This window comes from Cydia fagiglandana, chromosome 14, assembly GCF_963556715.1.
Source record: "Cydia fagiglandana chromosome 14, ilCydFagi1.1, whole genome shotgun sequence".
Taxonomy (NCBI): Eukaryota; Metazoa; Arthropoda; class Insecta; order Lepidoptera; family Tortricidae; genus Cydia; species Cydia fagiglandana.
The window spans coordinates 7,895,133-7,914,632 of record NC_085945.1 but is presented as its reverse complement, the minus strand read 5'-3'; the positions used below and the strand labels follow the sequence as shown (position 1 = coordinate 7,914,632).

General features: G+C 38.1%; 2 protein-coding genes across 2 annotated transcripts in view; both read right to left on the bottom strand.

The window, feature by feature from the left end:
• Positions 1-19,500, bottom strand: part of LOC134670678 (uncharacterized) — a 142,285-nt gene that overhangs the window by 2,026 nt on the left and 120,759 nt on the right. The window contains exons 60-68 of the mRNA XM_063528494.1: positions 18,866-19,017; positions 17,534-17,676; positions 16,026-16,183; positions 15,593-15,734; positions 14,638-14,735; positions 13,458-13,606; positions 10,624-10,806; positions 432-595; positions 93-202 (exon numbers count right to left, since the gene is read on the bottom strand). Of these exons, the coding sequence (XP_063384564.1) occupies positions 93-202; positions 432-595; positions 10,624-10,806; positions 13,458-13,606; positions 14,638-14,735; positions 15,593-15,734; positions 16,026-16,183; positions 17,534-17,676; positions 18,866-19,017 (1,299 nt within the window). The remainder of the gene's footprint in view (positions 1-92; positions 203-431; positions 596-10,623; positions 10,807-13,457; positions 13,607-14,637; positions 14,736-15,592; positions 15,735-16,025; positions 16,184-17,533; positions 17,677-18,865; positions 19,018-19,500) is intronic.
• Positions 2,010-9,048, bottom strand: LOC134670638 (uncharacterized). Its single transcript, XM_063528447.1, has 5 exons — positions 8,726-9,048; positions 8,286-8,360; positions 7,431-7,520; positions 4,538-5,199; positions 2,010-3,741 (listed from the first exon to the last, which is right to left on the bottom strand). Exons 1-5 carry the CDS (start codon positions 8,827-8,829, stop codon positions 2,024-2,026), a joined length of 2,649 nt encoding a protein of 882 aa, XP_063384517.1. The 5' UTR covers positions 8,830-9,048; the 3' UTR covers positions 2,010-2,023.

Genomic DNA, 19,500 nt, shown 5'->3' with positions numbered 1-19,500 from the left:
AGTTAGTTATCTACTCTGCTTCCGAAAATTAAGAATACTGGAGCCGAATATCTGTCACGAAATATGCATATAATTTTAACACTTAACCCTACCTCTTCAAGAGAGCTTTGGTTGATGGTGTAATCTTCGACGTCGCATTCGCTCTGCAGCTCGGCCATGAGTCTAAATATGCTGCTCAGACGAGTCGCCTCTTGCTTATCATCTGAAAATCAAAATGAGTTTAGTTATGGTATATTTGCCTGGATGTTGCTCTTCCCAACTGCTTCTGCGAATAAATCTCTGCGTCTTTAATCTGCAACACGTTTGTAGCCGTTTTAATACTCCGTCGTCTGGATGGCGTACGGAATATATTGTACACCTACTCGATAACGCCTTAATAGGCGTCGCGTGAGTTCTTTGGATAATATACCGTAGGTGTACGAGGTGCGTACCTATAACAGCGGGTATGACGAAGTGCATCCGGCCCCTGCTGAGGTCCCGGGGCACGGCGCGAGGCACACTCGCCAGCACGCGGCGCCAGGCCTCGCGCGGACTCCTCTGCGTCGCGTCCTCGCGGCGACCCACTCGACATGATATCGCGTAGCCACCGCCGAATCTGTGTATATTTACCCCAAGTTTTAGTTATTAGACAGAGGCGGAGGTGTATAGTAAAGCAAGTGCCCTTGGATGTCTGTATCGATTGGTTTTGATTTGCGCGCCATCTCTGTATTTATTCAAGAGTTAAGATCCATAGCGCTATTGCGACTATCGTTGAACAGTCGCGCGGCTTAACGAACAGATGGCGCTTATACAGGTAAAATAATATAAATAAATGACAAGACAAGTGAAATAAAGTTTCTGTTCCACATCAACTGCTGATCTAACAACTTGAGTTAGACCAAGATAAGTTTGCATCGATTTCTATAGGACGCGCAGTGCAAGTGTTATTTTAAACGTCAAACTTTTATGAAATAAATTATGACGTATAAAATAACACTTGCTCTGCATGCTATCGAAATCGTTGCAGACTTCCCTAGGTCAACTCTATACATAATAGAAAAATTCTATGGGCCCTGGAACTACCTTTTAAATCTTTATAATACCAAATAAATATAATACTTAGCTTATTTTACGTAAAAAGGAAACATTCTTTTAATTTTGCTATATGTATCTATAGTAAAACTGCATTCAGTTTTTTTCTACTTGTACCTATACCTCGTTTTTTTTAGCATTAGAAATAAGGTAAACAATCTTGATGCGTCTTTTAATTGAAAAACACATTTTAAAAATAAGTTACGGCAAATATGTAATAATTACGAATCTAATACGATCATTAATATTCTTCTGCTTTCATAAGTAATATTTACTGATTTTTAAAAAGCGTTTGTCAATTAAAAGACTTGTCAAGATCGCTTACCTTCTTGCAAGTTCTTTCTAATGCTAAAAAAAACGAACTTTAATTTGAGCAAGCTATCTCAACGTTTCAAGGTAGAGTCCCTTCAGAGCCCATATTTTTTTCGGTCCTATGTAGGTATAAGTGACCGATGAGAATAATAATATCCCCATTTATCCCCTATATCAGGCATGTACAGTGGCGGATTTGCCCTAAAGCCCGGGCCTAGGGTGGCCAGTTTATAATAATATGGTAGGATTGGTAGGTGCTGAGAAAGAGGTGGCTAGTACAGTCACGCTCCGTGATTGTTGATCCATTTAGGGCTCTAGCTAAATTGGACATTCCATAGCGTACGTATTGAATAAGCAATTTAGTGAGGAGTCTAAATGGTTCAACAATCCCAAAGCGTGACTATTTACTTCAGAGCCTGAGGCCTAGGGCAGCCAAGACTGCAAATTCACCACTGGCCATGGAAAGGTAATTAATAAAATAAAAAAGTTCCTAGTGTTCAGAATTACACATAGACATAAAAGCAATTTTTGCATTACCTAGTAGAATTAAAATAAAAACCAAGATCTCGGTTTTCTTCGTGTAATTTTGAACACTATAATGTTATATTTGGAATAATACAAATAAAACAGTTTTTATCGTTTATTTATTGCGACTACGACGGCTGGGGGGCGGTGGTATGTTTTCACTGTTTTCAGCTAGTTTTCTTTTTCTTGGTGGCGCAGAGGTTTTCTTCCTCTCTTTCTCATTAATGGCTTCTGTTATGTAGGCGGGGTCTCTAATCGGCATTTTCCGTGTGTGCCTGGGGTCAATAATTTCGGGCAGAAGACAATCTAAATAAAATTCTGTTAGCTGCCTTTCCATTTTTTCCTTCCAGAATTTGTCGTCCCTTAATATTGTTTCGGTTTTCACCGGGAAGTTTGCCCCTAACCAAATTGCGAACAGACATTTTTGCATTTGAGTAACATGGAGTTGGCCTTGAATTTGGTAATACCAATTGTGTTCTTTGTTTATTTGTGGTACACCATCTTTATTCATTTTATAAAACGGGATTTTTTTTTCTTCGATCGCCTTTTCTAATCCTATATTGTAGGCCGATTTTGGGCATTTTATCTCGACTATCATTTTTTGATCTGAAATCAATCCGTCTGGCGTTGCTCCAAAATATGGGACTACGGAGTCAATGTACAGTCCACATGGCTCTATTTTGACTCCTTCTTGATGCGCTAATTGTTGCAAAGCGTCTGCTTCATGGTCTTTTCCGTGTTTTATAGAAGACACATGTTCAATGGATTTTTTGTACAAAATATCTTTCACAATATTTTGGCAGCTAATATTTTTCCTTCTCTTGACTACGCGGCCAAAATTAGATGCGGTCAATATATTTCGTCGCAACTCAAGCCATTCGCTACTGCCTGCTTGTAGAATAGTATCTCGACATATTCTCTCTCGTTCAGCGCTGGATTTTTCAAGATTTTTCAAAAAGTCTTGTTTGGCTTTAATCATCATGTCATCGTCGATATCAGGCTTTGAGCAATCCGGGCCATAATTTCTTGTATCCTCTTTTTGAAATAACCTCCTCTTCTTTCTCGGGTATTTCGCTGTTAGCAAACGACTTTTTGCTTTGTTTTTTTCATTTCTCGCAATTTCGTTACGAGGGCTTCGTCCTACAATTGCTTTGTGCAGCACGGATAAAGGTTTTTGCGTATTAAACGTTAACGCTGCTACATTGCATCTCATTTGATATTGGTATCTTTGTGTAAAATTAATCCGCTTTCCTCCTACTAATTTTGCCACAATGCTGTGATATCTCTCAACAGCGTTGCTGTCAACATCAAAAATTAAACTCCTCGTATGGACAGCAAATTGGCTGATAATTGATTTTATCTGCTGCCAAATACTATTGCTGAAAAAGTCCTGGTCTATTTTTTGATCTTCATTATTTTGGCTGCAGAAGTATGGTTTGCATTTTGTATGAATGCCAAAAGCATGATCGGGTGCTGTAACAATGTCTCGATAAAGACGATCAACATTATTTGTACCTTTATGTTCTTTTATAGCTTTGACGATGACTCTTCTGATTGACTTAATTCTGTCTTTGATCACATATCTCCTGAATTTCAGGAGATACTTTGTGTCCGTTTGCAGAGCAGCAAGTTTATTACACATATTGCGCAGTAAATGATTCCGGCATTCAATTTTTTCCACTGTGTGGTTCTTGTATGGTCTTGTCTGCAATATTTTTGCATAAGTATTAGCATCCCCATCCGATATCAACCTTCCATATATGAGGTTATGCATATCAATGCTCCTTTTGAAACCTTCTACTAAAATCTCTGACTCCATTCCAGTAGAGGGCCCTGAAACAAATGCATAATATGTAGGTAAAACAAAATTAGATGATTACATAATAGTAAATAGATACACATTTAGAGAATAATTGTAACCGTATTATGTGTAGGTTTCCGGGGTCCCTTTGTTTCCCATAAAGTTTTAAGTCATAATGTATTATTTTTCATATTATCGTTAGTCATAAAACTGAAACCGTTAACTTTTCAGGATTTTCCTAAGGTTATTCTATAGATAGGTTAGGTTAGGTTTGTTTTATGGTAATCCTGAAAAGTTACGCGTTTCTGAGAAAAACCAATTATGACTAACGAAAATTCGGACAAACAATACATTATGACTTAAAACTATTTGGGAAACAATAGATACCCGTAGGTTTCCTTATACTATTAGCATATTTTAAAATTTTAGATAAACAACATGGTACCTATAATATCAGTAGGAACGAAAAAAAGAAATAGGGTCAATGAACTATTTATTGATGTTTTTCTGTTCTGGCCCTTGTCTAAGTACGTACACAAACACACCTTGGCAACACTTTATACTTTTAGCTTAGTAAGTTATCCATTACAGAAGGGGCTTTATTTTATTTTTATTTTTATTATTTATTATATATTTAGATAGGTTCCTACTATAAATCATGTTTTTAAAGTGACCCTGGGTAACCATTAACAGGGTAAGCATTATGAAATCTCAATCCTGATATTTATATGCTTAGAAACATATTTGTCATACGCAACACAACACAACTTTCAGAGTCCAGATTCCATAATGCATTGCATACGCTGCCCACGTGGGCTTTATATTTACCTGAGTAATTCTTGAAACAATTGTGTTCCTTTGCATCTATGTTTCTACTCTGTGCTACAGAGCAAATTGAGCAATACTTGTTTTTTATTGCTACATACAATATTTTATTAGTCCTTTTGCCAATAATAGCAGCTGCACCTGATAAAGCAGAATAATTCTTTCTATAGGACCTTTTGGAATAACATCCATCAGCTATCACATCTATGATAGCAATGCCTTCAGAATTGACTCTTCCCTCTTTTATAGCTAATTCGCGTTCTTCTTCAGCAGCCTGGGTCATTGATTTATACAATTCTTCTTCCCACTTTTTGTGTACAACCGCCATTCTGGCAGAAAATATATTTTTTGACATTGGAGGTATGCCAATAGCAGCTGTTAAATCAGTGAGTTGAGTGTAGCCACACCCAATTGCTACTGTGCCTGCCACTGCGCTAATGTTCAAGTCCAATGTATCAGCAGCATTGTCATTGTGAATATGAAACCTCATATTGCACATTTTGCACTCTAATGTGTAAAGTGAGATAAGACCAGTTCGTGTTTCTGATATGATCTGAACTGATTGTAATCCGCAATTGAGAGGGCCATGTGCAGATATTTCTTGTAACTTGTCAAAGAACTGGGCCACATTGACAATCCTCCTGCCATATTTTGTTTCGTGGCCACTGAAATTATAGAAAATTATTAATAAAATAACAACAAATTAATTAAAACTACCTTTTAAAAATAAACTTTTAGAAATATTTCATAAATACAGTTTCACATGTATATCGCTTCACTGGGAGAAGGGAGTCATAAGCACATCTTAGAGATCACAAAAACTTAAAGGTTCTCACCCACCTTATCTTATACAGAGTGAGGAAGAAAAATGTATTAAGTAGTTTGTAAGAAATAGGTTCCCTTTTTTCATTAGGCTACAAAATCAAAGCCAAGTTCCTTAATTACAGGATTTTATACACAGCACAGAACTTGGCACCAATATATAGTTCGTTTTTTTAGCATTAGAAAAAACTTGCAAGAAGGTAAGCGATCTTGATATGTCTTTTAATTGAAAAACGCTTTTTAAAAATCAGTAACTATTACTTATGAAAGCAGAAGAATATTAATGATCGTATTAGATTCATAATTGTTACATATTTGCCGTAACTTATTTTAAAAATGTGTTTTTCAATTAAAAAACACATCAAGATTGTTTACCTTATTTCTAATGCTAAAAAAAAAACGAACTATTAACTCAATTCTTTTGTCGGCGAGTTAAAACGATAGCCAATTGTTGGGATACAATTATTCACTTATTTTTCACCACACCAGCTCGGAAAGGCTTACTTTGCACTTCAAAAACTGATAGCAAAGTTGCATTTTATTCACATGTGAGGCAAAGTAATCATTGTAATCAAATGCAAATTTTGAGTTGTTTTCTTATGTTTGTTCATATTCATAAAAAATACAAAAAAATCTATACGTATGCGTTTAATATTTGAGGAGTTCCCTTGATTCTTTATGGATCCCATCATCAGAACTCGAGCTTGACAAAAATGTGGCTTAAAAACTTAACTTGCTTTGTTGAAGAGTTCTATTCTGGCCATCATCAGCAGTTCCACTTCATCAAATGCGACAGTTTTTAATTAAAATGCTTGATTTTCTGATGTAAATACAAAAATCTCTATACGCATATATGCCTTTAAGATTTGAGGAGTTCCCTCGATTCCTCATGGATACCATCATCAGAACTCGAGCTTGACAAAAATGTGTCTCAAAAACTTAACTTGCTTAATAAACATAACGAAGACGACAAATCGCCAAACGCGAGCTATGCGTCGTTGAAGAGTTCCGTTCTGATCATCATCAGCAGTTCCACTTCATCAAATGTCACTTTTTTGGATGTATATCCTTTATTTGTTGATAAAAACCTAAAAATCACAATATGTATGCCTTTAAGATTTGAGGAGTTCCCTCGATTCCTCATGGATCCCATCATCAGAACTGGGTTTTGACAAAAACGGGACCAATCTGTATGCATATACATACAGTCAAAAAAAGAATTTTCAAAATCGGTCCAGTAATGACGGAGATATGGAGTAACAAACATAAAAAAAAACATACAACCGAATTGATAACTTCCTTCTTTGAGATTTGGAAGTCGGTTAAAGAATAAAAATACAACAATAAAATTCTCAGAATGTCATAAAAAATTAAAAATAATATTTATCGTCGAGCTATTCATCCAAGAATTCAGCAACGGAATAATAGGCCTTTTGGATTAAAAACGACTTCAGTTTTAATATAAATCCTAAGTTGGTGTGAACGTTTTTTTATACTCCTTGGGATCTTATTATAAAGTTTAGGTCCTAAGTATGTGTAAGTAGAGAGCAGATTTTCTTAATCTATGTTTCGGCAGATCTAGGTCGTGTCGCCTCTGGTCCTGGAAGCGGTAGCGGTTTGCTGGTAGAATTGACTTTTAAATGATGATTTTGGATGATAAACATTTAATAACATTAATTTGGATTTGGTTTGATTTTGTTTGATATTTTACGTTTAATAATTGCTTCAGTTTGATGTGGTGAAAAATTTTGTGTTTCACACTTTGTTTAACCCTCGTGCTTTGAAACCCTCGCAACGCTCAAGGTTCCATTTTTCCAATTTTGGAATCTTTCGCTTGCTCGGGCATCAATATTAGCATGAGCGGTTAAACAACAACTTTGCCCCCCTGTAAAACAAATAACTATTGAACAGTGCTATTGAACCATTGAAATATATAGATCCTTACAGGCACTACACTAAGAATGATGCTAGTTCAGCAGTGTCACTCACGAATTAACGCCCGTAAGGCCCATCTTTAGATATATGTCAATGTTTTCAACCCATGTAATAAATATAAAATAAAATCTTTACTTACTGTTCAGGGCCAGTAGGTATATTTTCAGGTGTTATAATAAAATCATTGCCTTCAGTGTCTTCACTCAAATTATCTCCATGAGCAGAAGATCTGCAACAATGAAAAATATAAATAAGCTGTAATTAAACAAGTAACCATCATGCTCCATTATGTGACCGACTCCATGTATGGCAAACCTGTTTGAAAAACATGTTTGTATTTTGACTTATTTACAATTTCCGGCTTAAAACAAGTCAACTCAATTAAATTACAGATATATATTGGGACATGGACACCAGACACAGGACCTATTTCACAAAATGATTTATTTGTATTACTTAAAATGAGCAGCTTAAGGCCGGTACAGACGGACTGCACCCAACTGCAACTTGTATGGAAACTGCATGCTGACATCACAGTTGGCGTGCAAATCATACACAAATTGCAGTTAGGTTGCAGTCCATCTGTATCTGCTTTACAGAAATTTTGAGCTGCTGCCCGACTTATTGACTACAGACACTATGGTACCTAATGCAATTTATTACCATTTTTAAGTAACGACAGAAAAACGCATTGAAAACTTCAAATACCAACATATTATAGTTCATGACATACTGCTTTCGTTCACATGGACAGACAAACAGACAAAATAGATACCAGAGGCTTACTAATATGGTTCCAATGGTAACCATGCTGGAAGGAATTTGTTAAATATTGACATGTGGGTAAGGTATGAATATCTGCGGGTGCGGGTATGTACCACCAGTTTGGTTCCAGCTAGCATAAATGCAGGCTAACCTGGCTGTGAGGTAAAATTAAACATAAGTACCTACTTAATATTATTATTATTACTCATCCAAATTTAATAATACTTACGGTTCAGGTTGATTTGTGGTTTCTTGAACAGAATGACACACTTCACTGTCAATTTGGTCATGTGGATCAGGTGGCCTAGAAGAAAAATACAGTGTACTTGAGCTATACTATAAAGATTCCATCCAATTAACGAGATCATTAGTCTTATTTTGTTAGGCAATAATAATAAAATAAGGAAATTATTCTATTGTACCTAGTTATTGATCAGTAAACGTCAAACTTCTATGAAAATATAATTATAAATAGCACTTGCACTAGTTGCACTGCGTGGGCTATCAAAATCGCTGCAAGCTTTTATTGGTCTGCTAGACTAAACCCCTAGTATTCGGCCTGTCTGATCATTGAAAGTAACCTTTATAATAAAAATAAAAACAATACTCTCACGCACGGATCTATGTCACGAGAGGTAAGTTTGTTATTGTAGGTAGGTAGGTACTTACTGTGCAGCGGCTTTGTTGTTACGACATTCCAGAGCATATTTGCTTATACGTTTCCGCTTCAACCTCACTGATGCACTAGGTTTTCGTCCTTTCTTGTTTCCCATTCTAAGGGATTTTCAAACATAAAGTACGTACGCACACGTACGTTATTAGTACGAAACGACTTGTACCACACAAAACACTAAGTTCAATAACAAACAAAACAATAACAACGAATGATAACAAGTAACAGGAATAAAACGATAAGGAATACACGCTAACTCAGACAGAACAGAATCGTCGCGGAACGCTATAAACAACACAATGGCAAGCAAGATTGACAAGTTTTCTAAATGTCCAAACAACAAACAACGAACCAGTCTGGCAGCAGCGCAAAGCGCTCGTGGCTCGTGGCGATTTCGAACAATGCACGAACTTGCAACGTCGCTTTCTTTCTTTGCTAAACGGTACAAAACCTTTATCTAATAATTTTAAAAACAAAGTATGTTCAAATCCACGTTATTTACTAAATTAATTTAGATCGTTTTTTATTTTTTTTTAGAATAATTTACGCATTATATTAGATTTTTCTTTAAAAGGGTATACTCTATTCTATGTCATGGTATATATTCGTGTAATATTTTTATCTTTACGCTATAAAAGCGCCTGCGCAATATACAGAGCAATCGTAGTCCGACGATTAAGTACGACGATTTCGTAGGCACTAGGTGGTTTTGGGTCTACAACCAAAAATACAACTATTTTGAAGAAAACTGCACTTTCAGAAAATAGACAAAGGTCTAACAAGTAAGTTAAAAAAAATTGCTGTCGTAAAACTCTGTCCGGATGGAATAAAATGCATATAAGTATTTATTAAAACTAGTTTTTAAATGTACTTTCTAGACTTCATTATAACAGACATACACATAACGATTACATTATCCAATACTAGAGTGTATTTTCGACAGGAATAATCACTTTCCAGACCACCATATGCCATAATACGACCAAACTATTTCGACAAAGACACCTCTTTTTTCCGGTTTTGCCCACCCCTTCACCTTAATGCCCTAAACTAAAGAGACAAATAAACGCACCTAAGAAAGGTATAACTACACTTCAGCCAGACCCTTTTGATATTTAGAAACTTTTAGCAATCTACTCTCATCCGAATTGTTCATTTTTTAGCATTATAAATAAGGTAAACAATCTTGATGTGTCTTTTAATTGAAAAACACATTTTAAAAATAAGTTACGGCAAATATGTAACAATTTTGACTCTAATACGATATTCTTCTGATTTCATTATTTATAGTTTTTGATTTTTAAAAAGCGTTTTTCAATTAAAATACATGTCAAGATCGCTTACCTTCTGCAAGTTGTTTCTAATGCTAAAAAAAACGAATTAGAGATTGTTTTGTTTACCTACACTTCTTACTACAGTTACAGTTCGTTTTTTTTAGCATTAGAAAGATTCAAAGAAGGTAAGCGATCCTGACATGTCTTTTAATTGAAGAACGCTTTTTAAAAATCAATAACTATTACTTATGAAAGCAGAAGAATATAAATGAACGTATTGGATTCATAATTGTTACATATTTACGGTAACTTATTATGTGTTTTTCAATTAAAAGACACATCAAAATTGTTTACCTTATTAAATGCTAAAAAAAACAAACTATACATCTAACGCCAGATGGGGTCGGAAGACATCTTAAACCGATCACTACGGAAATTGCCTGAAAAAACTGTGAGCCTAAGCGCCACTCGCACCATCTAACTAACCCGGGGTTAAGGGGCTAAACCGTCAACCCAGTGTCAAATTGTATCGGGAACCATGGTAACTCCATAGAACCGGTTAACCTCGGGTTAATGGAATGGCGCAAGGGGCGCTAAGAGTCCGCATAGTTTAGACTCACCTTCGCAGACAATCATCGACGGTCCCTAGCGCGCATAGCCTGCCCCTGCGCATGAGCGCGACCCTCGCGCAGAGGCGGCGCGCGTCGCGCAGCGCGTGCGTGGACAGCAGCGCGCCGCGCCGCGCCGCCCGCGCCGCGCGCACCCCGCGCGCCACGCAGCCGCGCGACAGGGGGTCCATGCCGCTGCGCAGAACGTTACGAGTGAAAGAAGGAACTCCAACATTATAATATCCTCATCCTGTCCTCCTAAGGCCCGAGGTCTCACCTATAGTACTTTTTATGGACGACTGTAAAATAAGGCCCTGGATTTGCGAGTAAAACAAAATGTTATCTGCCAAAAATAAATAGACAAAAGGTATCAAAAACATAGACAAAAATACGTAAAAAAAAGGTAAATTTATATAAAAAGGTTGTGCAATCTTGCACAGTATGTACAGTCATCAGCAATAGTATCTTACACAACTAGGGCCACAAAAATATGTGACACGTTCTTATTTGGAGCGCAATAAGAGCGCGTCATATATTTTTGCGGCCCTAATTGTGTAAGATTCTATTGCTGATGACTGTACTTAATCATTTCGATAAAATTTAAACTTGTAGGGTAGATGGGAGTTTCACTCAAACGCCAATGTCAACGATACTTTTATTGACTATGAAAACTTATACATATAGGTGCATACATTTATGGGTTCATACAAAACTGGTTACTTCCTAACTAACTTAAAATCGAATAACCGACGGCAAGGTTGAGCACGCCTGTTACCGATGCAATTGCCAAGGGACAGTCGGGAACCTATCGCCAAGGCACTAGCTAAACCTAGGGAGGTCAGGGAGAAGACTGCAAGTGGCTATCGAACTCCCGACCGAGACTTGAGACTAGCCAAAGGACAGAGGTGTACCTATCGCTAAGGCAGTCGCTAGCTAGAATCTGATGCGGCGCGGGCTGCGGCTTTTATACCGCCCGGTCGGCGATCGTCGTGCGCGCTCGGTGCTCCTCGGTGGCTGGCCGGTGTGACGCAGTACTGTGCGAGCGAGAAAGTATTCAAGCCCACGCGTCGTGAGAATTAGTATTGTTACATTCTCCCCCTCTGGTACTCGGTAACGTCCCGTGAGAGTACCAGGATCAGTATTGTTACATTCTCTCCCTCTGGTGCTCGGTAACGTCCCGTGAGAGTACCAGGATCTGTATTGTTATAGTCTCTCCCTCTGGCACACGTATGTCTGAAGAGAGAGTAGGTACCAGGACTTGTGTAGAACGATGTCTCCTTCAGTTTTCGCCAAGTTGGCACTATCCTTACAGTTACTGCCTGAGAGGGTGTTCGACGGAACCCTCCCCCTGGAGTGAAGCTGGTCTGAATAGCATACATCAACTGTATTGGTGTTACTGTGGATTTTCTGTTGCTACTATGACTTCTTGTTGTGTTGTTACTACCTTCTTTAGATGATTCGTCGTTTGCCTCCTTATTTATTTTGTACAGTCCCATTTTACACGTAGGGTAGTTTAGAAAAATTATGTAGGGTAGATGCAACTTCTTCTTTAAAAGAGTGGGTAGTTGTCATTGTTGAGCGTGACAGCTCACAATAATGTTAAAACCAAGGGACAGTCTATGAACCTATCGCCAAGGGACCTAGGTAAGTCTTGGAGAAGACTGCAGGTGGGCTATCGAACTCCAGACTCATTATGACTCGCCAAAGGACAGAGGTGTACCTATCGCTAAGGCTGCCACTAGCTAAGTCTAGGGAGGTCAGGGAGAAGACTGCAAGTGGCTATCGAACTCCCGACCGAGACTTGAGACTAGCCAAAGGACAGAGGTGTACCTATCGCTAAGGCAGTCGCTAGCTAAGTCTCTGATGCGGCGCGGGCTGCGGCTTTTATACCGCCCGGTCGGCGATCGTCGTGCGCGCTCGGTGCTCCTCGGTGGCTGGCCGGTGTGACGCAGTACTGTGCGAGCGAGAAAGTATTCAAGCCCACGCGTCGTGAGAATTAGTATTGTTACAAACTATAATTAAAATAGGAATACTCGTAGAGTTGCAGTTGTTTTGTTTCGTTCAATTTTCAAACAAAACAAACTCGACTCTATTCCCTGCAGGTTCAAATTTCAGTGGCAAACTTTGGATTTTTCATTTGTATGGCCGGGCCTTAGGAGGCTATCGTTGTTAGCAGTAGGTAAAATACTCGCGGCGGAATAAGTCTCGGAAGAATAGGAATATATTGACATAATTAGTTTAAGTTAATAAAGTGTAACATGCCTTTTTAGACCGCCGTACCCAAAGGGTAAAAACGGAACCCTATTACTATAGTTCGTTTTTTTTAGCATTAGAAAGAACTCCACAGAAGCAAGCGTGCAGTTTTTATCAGGCTCGTTATTTGTTAATAATTACTGAATTATCTAATGTAGCATAGTGAATACATATAATTTACTTCAAATTATTACCGCTAAAAGTGCCCGATTTGGAACCACAAGCTTAATTCTGCGAAGTTCTTTCTAATGCTAAAAAAAACGGACTATAAGACACCACTGTCCGTCTGTCTGTCATCAGGCTTCTCATGAACCGTGATAGCAAGACAGTTGAAATTTTCACAAATTATATGTTTCTGTTGCCGCTATAACAACAAATACTAAAAAGTACGGAACCCTCAATGGGCGAGTCCGACTCGCACTTGTCCGATTTTTGTATTTAACGTACGAATTTTGCTTGCGCTAGAGAATTGATTCATTAGCACCCAATTCGCACGCAGCGTTTCGTGTATGGTCGTACCTAAATGTTTATGAGAAAAATTCGTACAAGGCCAGGTATACACTGTAAATTTTCTACAAAGAGCTAGTACTGACCTGGTAGGCTCGTCCAGTAACACCAGCGGGGTCCTGCCCATGAAAGCGATGGCGGCACACAGCTTCCTCTTGTTGCCGCCGCTGAGCGCGCCCGTACGCACTTCGACGTACTTGGACAAGTCGAACATGTCCACTGTCCGCTTTATAACCTGTACATGCAATATCATATTAGAAGTACATGTACGATAGACAACTTAAATTTGTGGTGTAGTATATAATTAGTACGTAAGCATTGCATATAAAAACATGTATCTTGACCAATTAGATCAGAATAAATCATAATCTTCATCGGAGCTGTTGTTTGATTAACGCCGTCCGTACATGGCGACCCTGCCAGGAGGAAATGAAACAAAACGCCCGAATATACTGGTACAATTCACACTGATATTTATAACACTTTAAACTCTCGCGTTTTGTGCATATATTTAATTACACATAAGCTGAGTCTTTCCATGACCACAGGTGGTGAAACTCAGTTGAAACGTCGGAATTTAAGCTAAAAAAAATGAAATTGTATCGCGTTAGATCCGTTTGTGTAACTAAATATTTGATATATTTATAAGTTTAAAGAAGTTCGACCCATTATGTCTAAATTTAAACCCACTTTCCATATTAGATTGCTTGCTACTACGATTATACACACAGGCCCTTAAAGAGAATGCGTTTACTCAGAAAATTGTAAATAAAAACACTTAATTGGGCGGTGTGCAAAATACTGTACACAATCTTAAGATTACGCACGCTCTTTTTGTATATTTTTCTTAACCAAAATCAATTGATACTGTTGAGCGCCGAGGAGGTTTCAACTCACGACTTTCCGTAGCCAAATTAAGTGTAAAAATTCACTGTCTTAAAAAATGGAATAAAAGATCTCTCGCAGAAGCTAGGTACTTTCTGTTCCTGGCGTTTCGGCCTGACAGGTCGGTTGGAAAACCAAAAGAACTTCGGCCAAACTCGGCTCCGCTCGGCTCAGCATTGCCCCGAGCAATTATTACGGTTGACACAACTTGACGTCCCTTTGTGACCACAGATAAGATAATGGCTTGATATTGACAGCCCTAAATAGCCGAAAGGGATAGTGCCATATATTAGAAAGCAGCATGATTTGACCGCTGTTAAACTTCGGTTTTGTAGGAAGTTTCCTTTCTGTACGGCAGTATTATTTATTCTGTGGTATTACCTCATCTTCTTTCTCTATGCTCCGCAGCTCACAGTAGAAGCTGAGCGTCTCCCGTACCGTCAGGAGCGGGTCGAGGGCGTCATTTTGTGGACAGTAACCTGCAACATTTGAAACTCCGTAAGCGCGATGTAGGTTTCAAACTAATTGCGTTGTAGCTCCCTAACGCCATCTGTGAGATTATTGTGGCACGACGTCGACAGTGACAGCCAGAGGAGACGACACAAAGCAGTACTATTTAACCCGCAAATAACATACTAAAACAAGCATTATAAAATAATCACTGCTGGCTTCCATACGCGACTTAAAAACTTCCAACTCTATTTTCTTCTGTTTATCCTTTTTTAGTCTACATACAGTCAGCGTTAAATATATTGTAGCGACCAAAGTGGCCAAATAGTTCATCACACAATACTAAATATAACGGACTATTTGACCACTTTTGTAGCTATTACAATATATTTGATATTGACTGTACTTCTATAGGTAGCCGTTGAAGAATAAGTATAAATAAAATAAATAAATATTATAGGACAATTTTACACAGATCAATCTAGTCCCACGGTAAGCTCGATAAGGCTTGTGTTGTGGGTACTAGACATCGATAAATATAAATACTTATATACATAGAAAACGTCCATAGCTCAGGAACAAATATTTGTGGTAAACACACATATAAGTGCCCTTACCAGGATTCGAACCTGGGACCTATCTTGATGTGTCTTTTAATTGAAAAACACATTTTAAAAATAAGTTACGGCAAATATGTAATAATTATGAATCTAAAACGATCATTTATATTCTTCTGCTTTCATAAGTAATAGTTTTTGGTTTTTAAAAAGCCTTTTTCAATTAAAAGACATTTCAAGATCGCTTACCTTCTTGCAAGTTCTTTCTAATGCTAAAAAAAACGAACTATAGCTATGAAGCGTGTGAAGATAAAATAATGTGAGCTTACTGATCAACCCGCTGCAGAGCTGCCGCGGCGAGACGGTCACCTCATTCAAATATATCTGGCCGCTGGTGGGCCGCACCTCCCCCGTGAGCATCGCGAATGTCGTGGACTTGCCCGCCCCGTTCTCCCCTAATAGCGCCGTACACTGTAAGATAGGGTGACTAGTATTATGACAGTTGTGACAGTGGCAACCCTCGGTCGTACATCGCTCCGGTGTGAGCAATACACAGCTATACACGTATATAGCGATATCCCACTCGCTCACTGGAGGGGTGTGTGAGAATCCAATGTGAAGGTCGCCAATTTAATTAAGCATAATTTTATAATTTTGTGAGCAAACAGTAGGTACATTATAAGTTTGAAGTTCGGTCGATACAGTTTTTTGGATTTTCTTTATTAAATCACAGAACCACTAGACAATGTGGGGGTTCCATACCTGTCCCGGCGGAATGCCCAGGGTAAGTTGGCTGACAGCGACCCTCGGTCCGCCAAGGGCGTGGTACTGTTTGCTCAGCGTCACGCACTGCGCCACGTCCGCCGTCGTCGACACCATTCGTTTCACTGAGTCCTTCTTGCCTTCCGTGTCTATAAAACCTGCGAGGAATAAAAGAAATAAGAAATACGGTTGTAATATGTTATTGCTAAGCCCGATTTACACGAAGCGAGAACTTGCATGCGAGTTTCATTACATTGCGGGTTTTGATCGGTCGGTTGAATTGGACGTAACCAACAGTCCGCAATGTAACTAAAATCGCATGCGAGTTCGCGCGCGGTCTAAATCAGCCCTAACGAAATCAGACATAACGAAATTAGTGGCGTAAAATTAATTACATGACATTAATTTTACCTACAGTTTTACTTACGTGTAATTTAATATTTTCGTAATGCATGCATTAATTTCATGAAAGCAAATCAATTTGTGCCCTGCTCGATTTTTGGGTGAAAGTAGGGTAATGCAACTAATTTTGTAGTGTAAATGCGACGTGAAAACTTAGTGTCGCGAAAGTGTCTGCGCTGTGCGGACGTGTAGCTTCGATGCTGATAGGGCCATGGTCACTGCGATACTGCGAATTTCACGACGCTAATTATTTCACGAAATTACTAACGCATATTCCAAAACACATATAACAAAATGTCCTCAGTTTGGCGGAATATAAACATGTAAATACCCTGTAAGTTCTTTTTTGCGATAAATAAATTAAATTAATTAAAAATATATCGAAACTACTTTCGTGAAATTGATTTCAACATGCATGCAAATAATTTCGTAATTTAAATCCCGCTTTATAGTTCGTTTTTTTTAGCATTAGAATAAACTTGAAAAAAGGTAAGCGATTTTGACAAGTCTTTTAATTGAAAAACGCTTTTAAAAATCAGTAACTATATTACTTATGAAAGTAGAAGAATATAAATTATCGTAGGGTACATCGCCAATTATTAGCCAGTTTTCAATTACTGGCCACCTATACTAAAATGAATTCTGTGTATAGGTGAATAGAACTCATTTTTGTAAGAGGCGGCCAGTTATTGAACGAGTGGGTTGTGGATAAATTTCAGTTACTGGCCATTTTCCTTATACTGAAAATGAGTTTTATTTATCTGTAAATAGAATTCATTTTTGGAATAGGTGGCCAGTAATTGAAAACTGGCTAATAATTGGATTTTCGTACCTTATATACTAAAATGAACTTTGTTCACCTATAAATAGAAATCAAATTAAGTGGCCAGTAATTGGGGGGTGGCTAGTAATTGGCGATGTACCCTATTAGATTTATATTTGTTACATATTTGCCGTAACTTATTTTTAAAATGTGTTTATCAATTAAAAGACACATCAAGATTGTTTAGCTTATTTCTAATGCTAAAAAAATGAAATATAGGTGACAATTGTCACAGTTGGTGAAACAGTTTACAGTTACCCACGTAGGGAATGGTAGAACTTACCGGCGTTAATGTTCCCGATGGTGGGCAGCCGCACGACCCGCGCGCTCGCGGCCTGTATGGCCTCGGCCACGCGCCTCCTCTCCGCGACTACGTCGGCCGCTTCCATTTCGTTGTTGTCCACTGCTAGTGCTTTGCTACGGAATCTGGAACAATTATTCCATTTATTTTGAACAAATTAAAATTTTATTAAAGTATAATTCAGTCACATATTATTGTAAACCAAAGACTTCAGAAGTAAAGATGGCTCATCAGAAAATTTCACACGAACCATCGTCATCCGAGTAAAACAAATTAAGCGCCATCTATAGGACTATCTATTTTATTGTTTAGCAGCAGTGGCGTACCGTGAACTAATCTAGCCGTGGGCGAAGTCACAACTGCGAGTTTTTTTTCTTTCAACATGTATTCCCAACTTTCCCAAGATAAGGGTTGGCTTCTGCGGGGCCGTGGGCGAGGGCCCACTTCGGCCATGCCTAGCTACGCCACTGGCCACGCCACGCAGGACGATTACGGGCGTACAAAATACTCGTAGTTATTGATGACGTATTTAGTAAAAAAGGAAAGAGTCCGAAAACATGTATAAAGCCGTCTTGTCACCCTACTCATTTCAATTCAATTCGTTTAATACGGTGCAAAACGTACATGTCAACAAAATACAAAAATAAAAACATACACACACATCTAAAACTAAATAACCCTAAACTACACACACGTCAAATAATTTAAAGGAAAAATATTACACGATACAAAATACCCTCAAAATAAATTCTTAAATTAATTATATAATCAATGTCCATAAAATTCATTAACACTATAATAGGCCTTATCAATTAAATATTTTTTGAGATTACTGACAAACATCTCATAAGAAGTTGCCTCTTTAATTTCCGGGCTCAAGCAATTGAATATTTTTACGCCATCTACCCTCGGTGAGTTGGATGCTTTCGCTAATCGCGCAAATACCGGTTTAACATCATCATAGCTCATCCAAGCTATGATATAAGCGAAGTTGACATTGATCGAAAGGGCTTTATCGAGCAAATGAAATAAAAAGCTGTTAAGATGAAGAAGAAACACCTATTATTATTGTAACCCTTTCAGACCCGTCCATTCAAACTGTGTACATTTTAACTCAAAGTGTCGTGGCTTCCGACCTCCGTGGCGACCTGACATAGACCAACTGAGAGACTGACTGACTGACATACATATTTGGAACTACGGACATTTTAATTCAAAATTAGACATGATAACTAGAGGACAAAATCACATCAGTTCACAACAGACAGACGATCAGACAGGCTGTTCAAATAGGATAAAAGGTTGTAAGGTTACCTGTCCAAGATTCCCTCGAAGCAGTCGTACTCGATGGCCAGGTTGAGCAGTAATAGGAGGGTCCCGACCAGCGCGGACGCCACGTAGTGATACACTAGCAGCTCGCTCGATAACGGGTCCTTGTACGTGTCCATGCCAAACCGCTCCAACACCTGCAGTGATCACAATTATTAGCACAGGCGGACTTACAAAACTGGCTGGATTTACCAATTTGGCATTAAACTTCAATAAAAATATATAACAAGTCATATGATCCAGTATATTTTGTATATAATCATGGGCAGTCTACGGCTAACAGCTGTTTCCTACTTATTTATTTTATTTATTTAGAAACAAACAGTCTCGTATTGCTACATTGGATACAATTGCATTTAGTAATATTGTAGACTTACAGTTTCCTTAATTAAATTGTGTAAACCTAAACATTAAAATATGAAAGTACATAAGAATTATGAATTATCTATGTAAATCAAACATACTTAAACGGTGTATTAATGAACAGTGCCAGAAAATTTGGAAGTTATGTAGATGTAATAACAATTATAATGCCTGTTGAATACTCAAAAATTTTAGAAAAAATTGTTAAGGCGAGGTTATGCCCTTATCTAGATAAAAATAATATACTCTTTAAGCAT

What these genes read in the sequence shown, in the direction of transcription:
- LOC134670638 (XM_063528447.1), bottom strand. Translation starts at nt 8,829, where the DNA reads ATGGGAAACAAGAAAGGACGAAAACCTAGTGCATCAGTGAGGTTGAAG. An exon ending in ACCACAAATCAACCTGAACC is followed by an intron (nt 7,521 to 8,285) that starts GTAAGTATTATT and finishes TCATTGTTGCAG; the next exon opens with ATCTTCTGCTCATGGAGATA. An exon ending in ATACCTACTGGCCCTGAACA is followed by an intron (nt 5,200 to 7,430) that starts GTAAGTAAAGAT and finishes CTATAATTTCAG; the next exon opens with TGGCCACGAAACAAAATATG.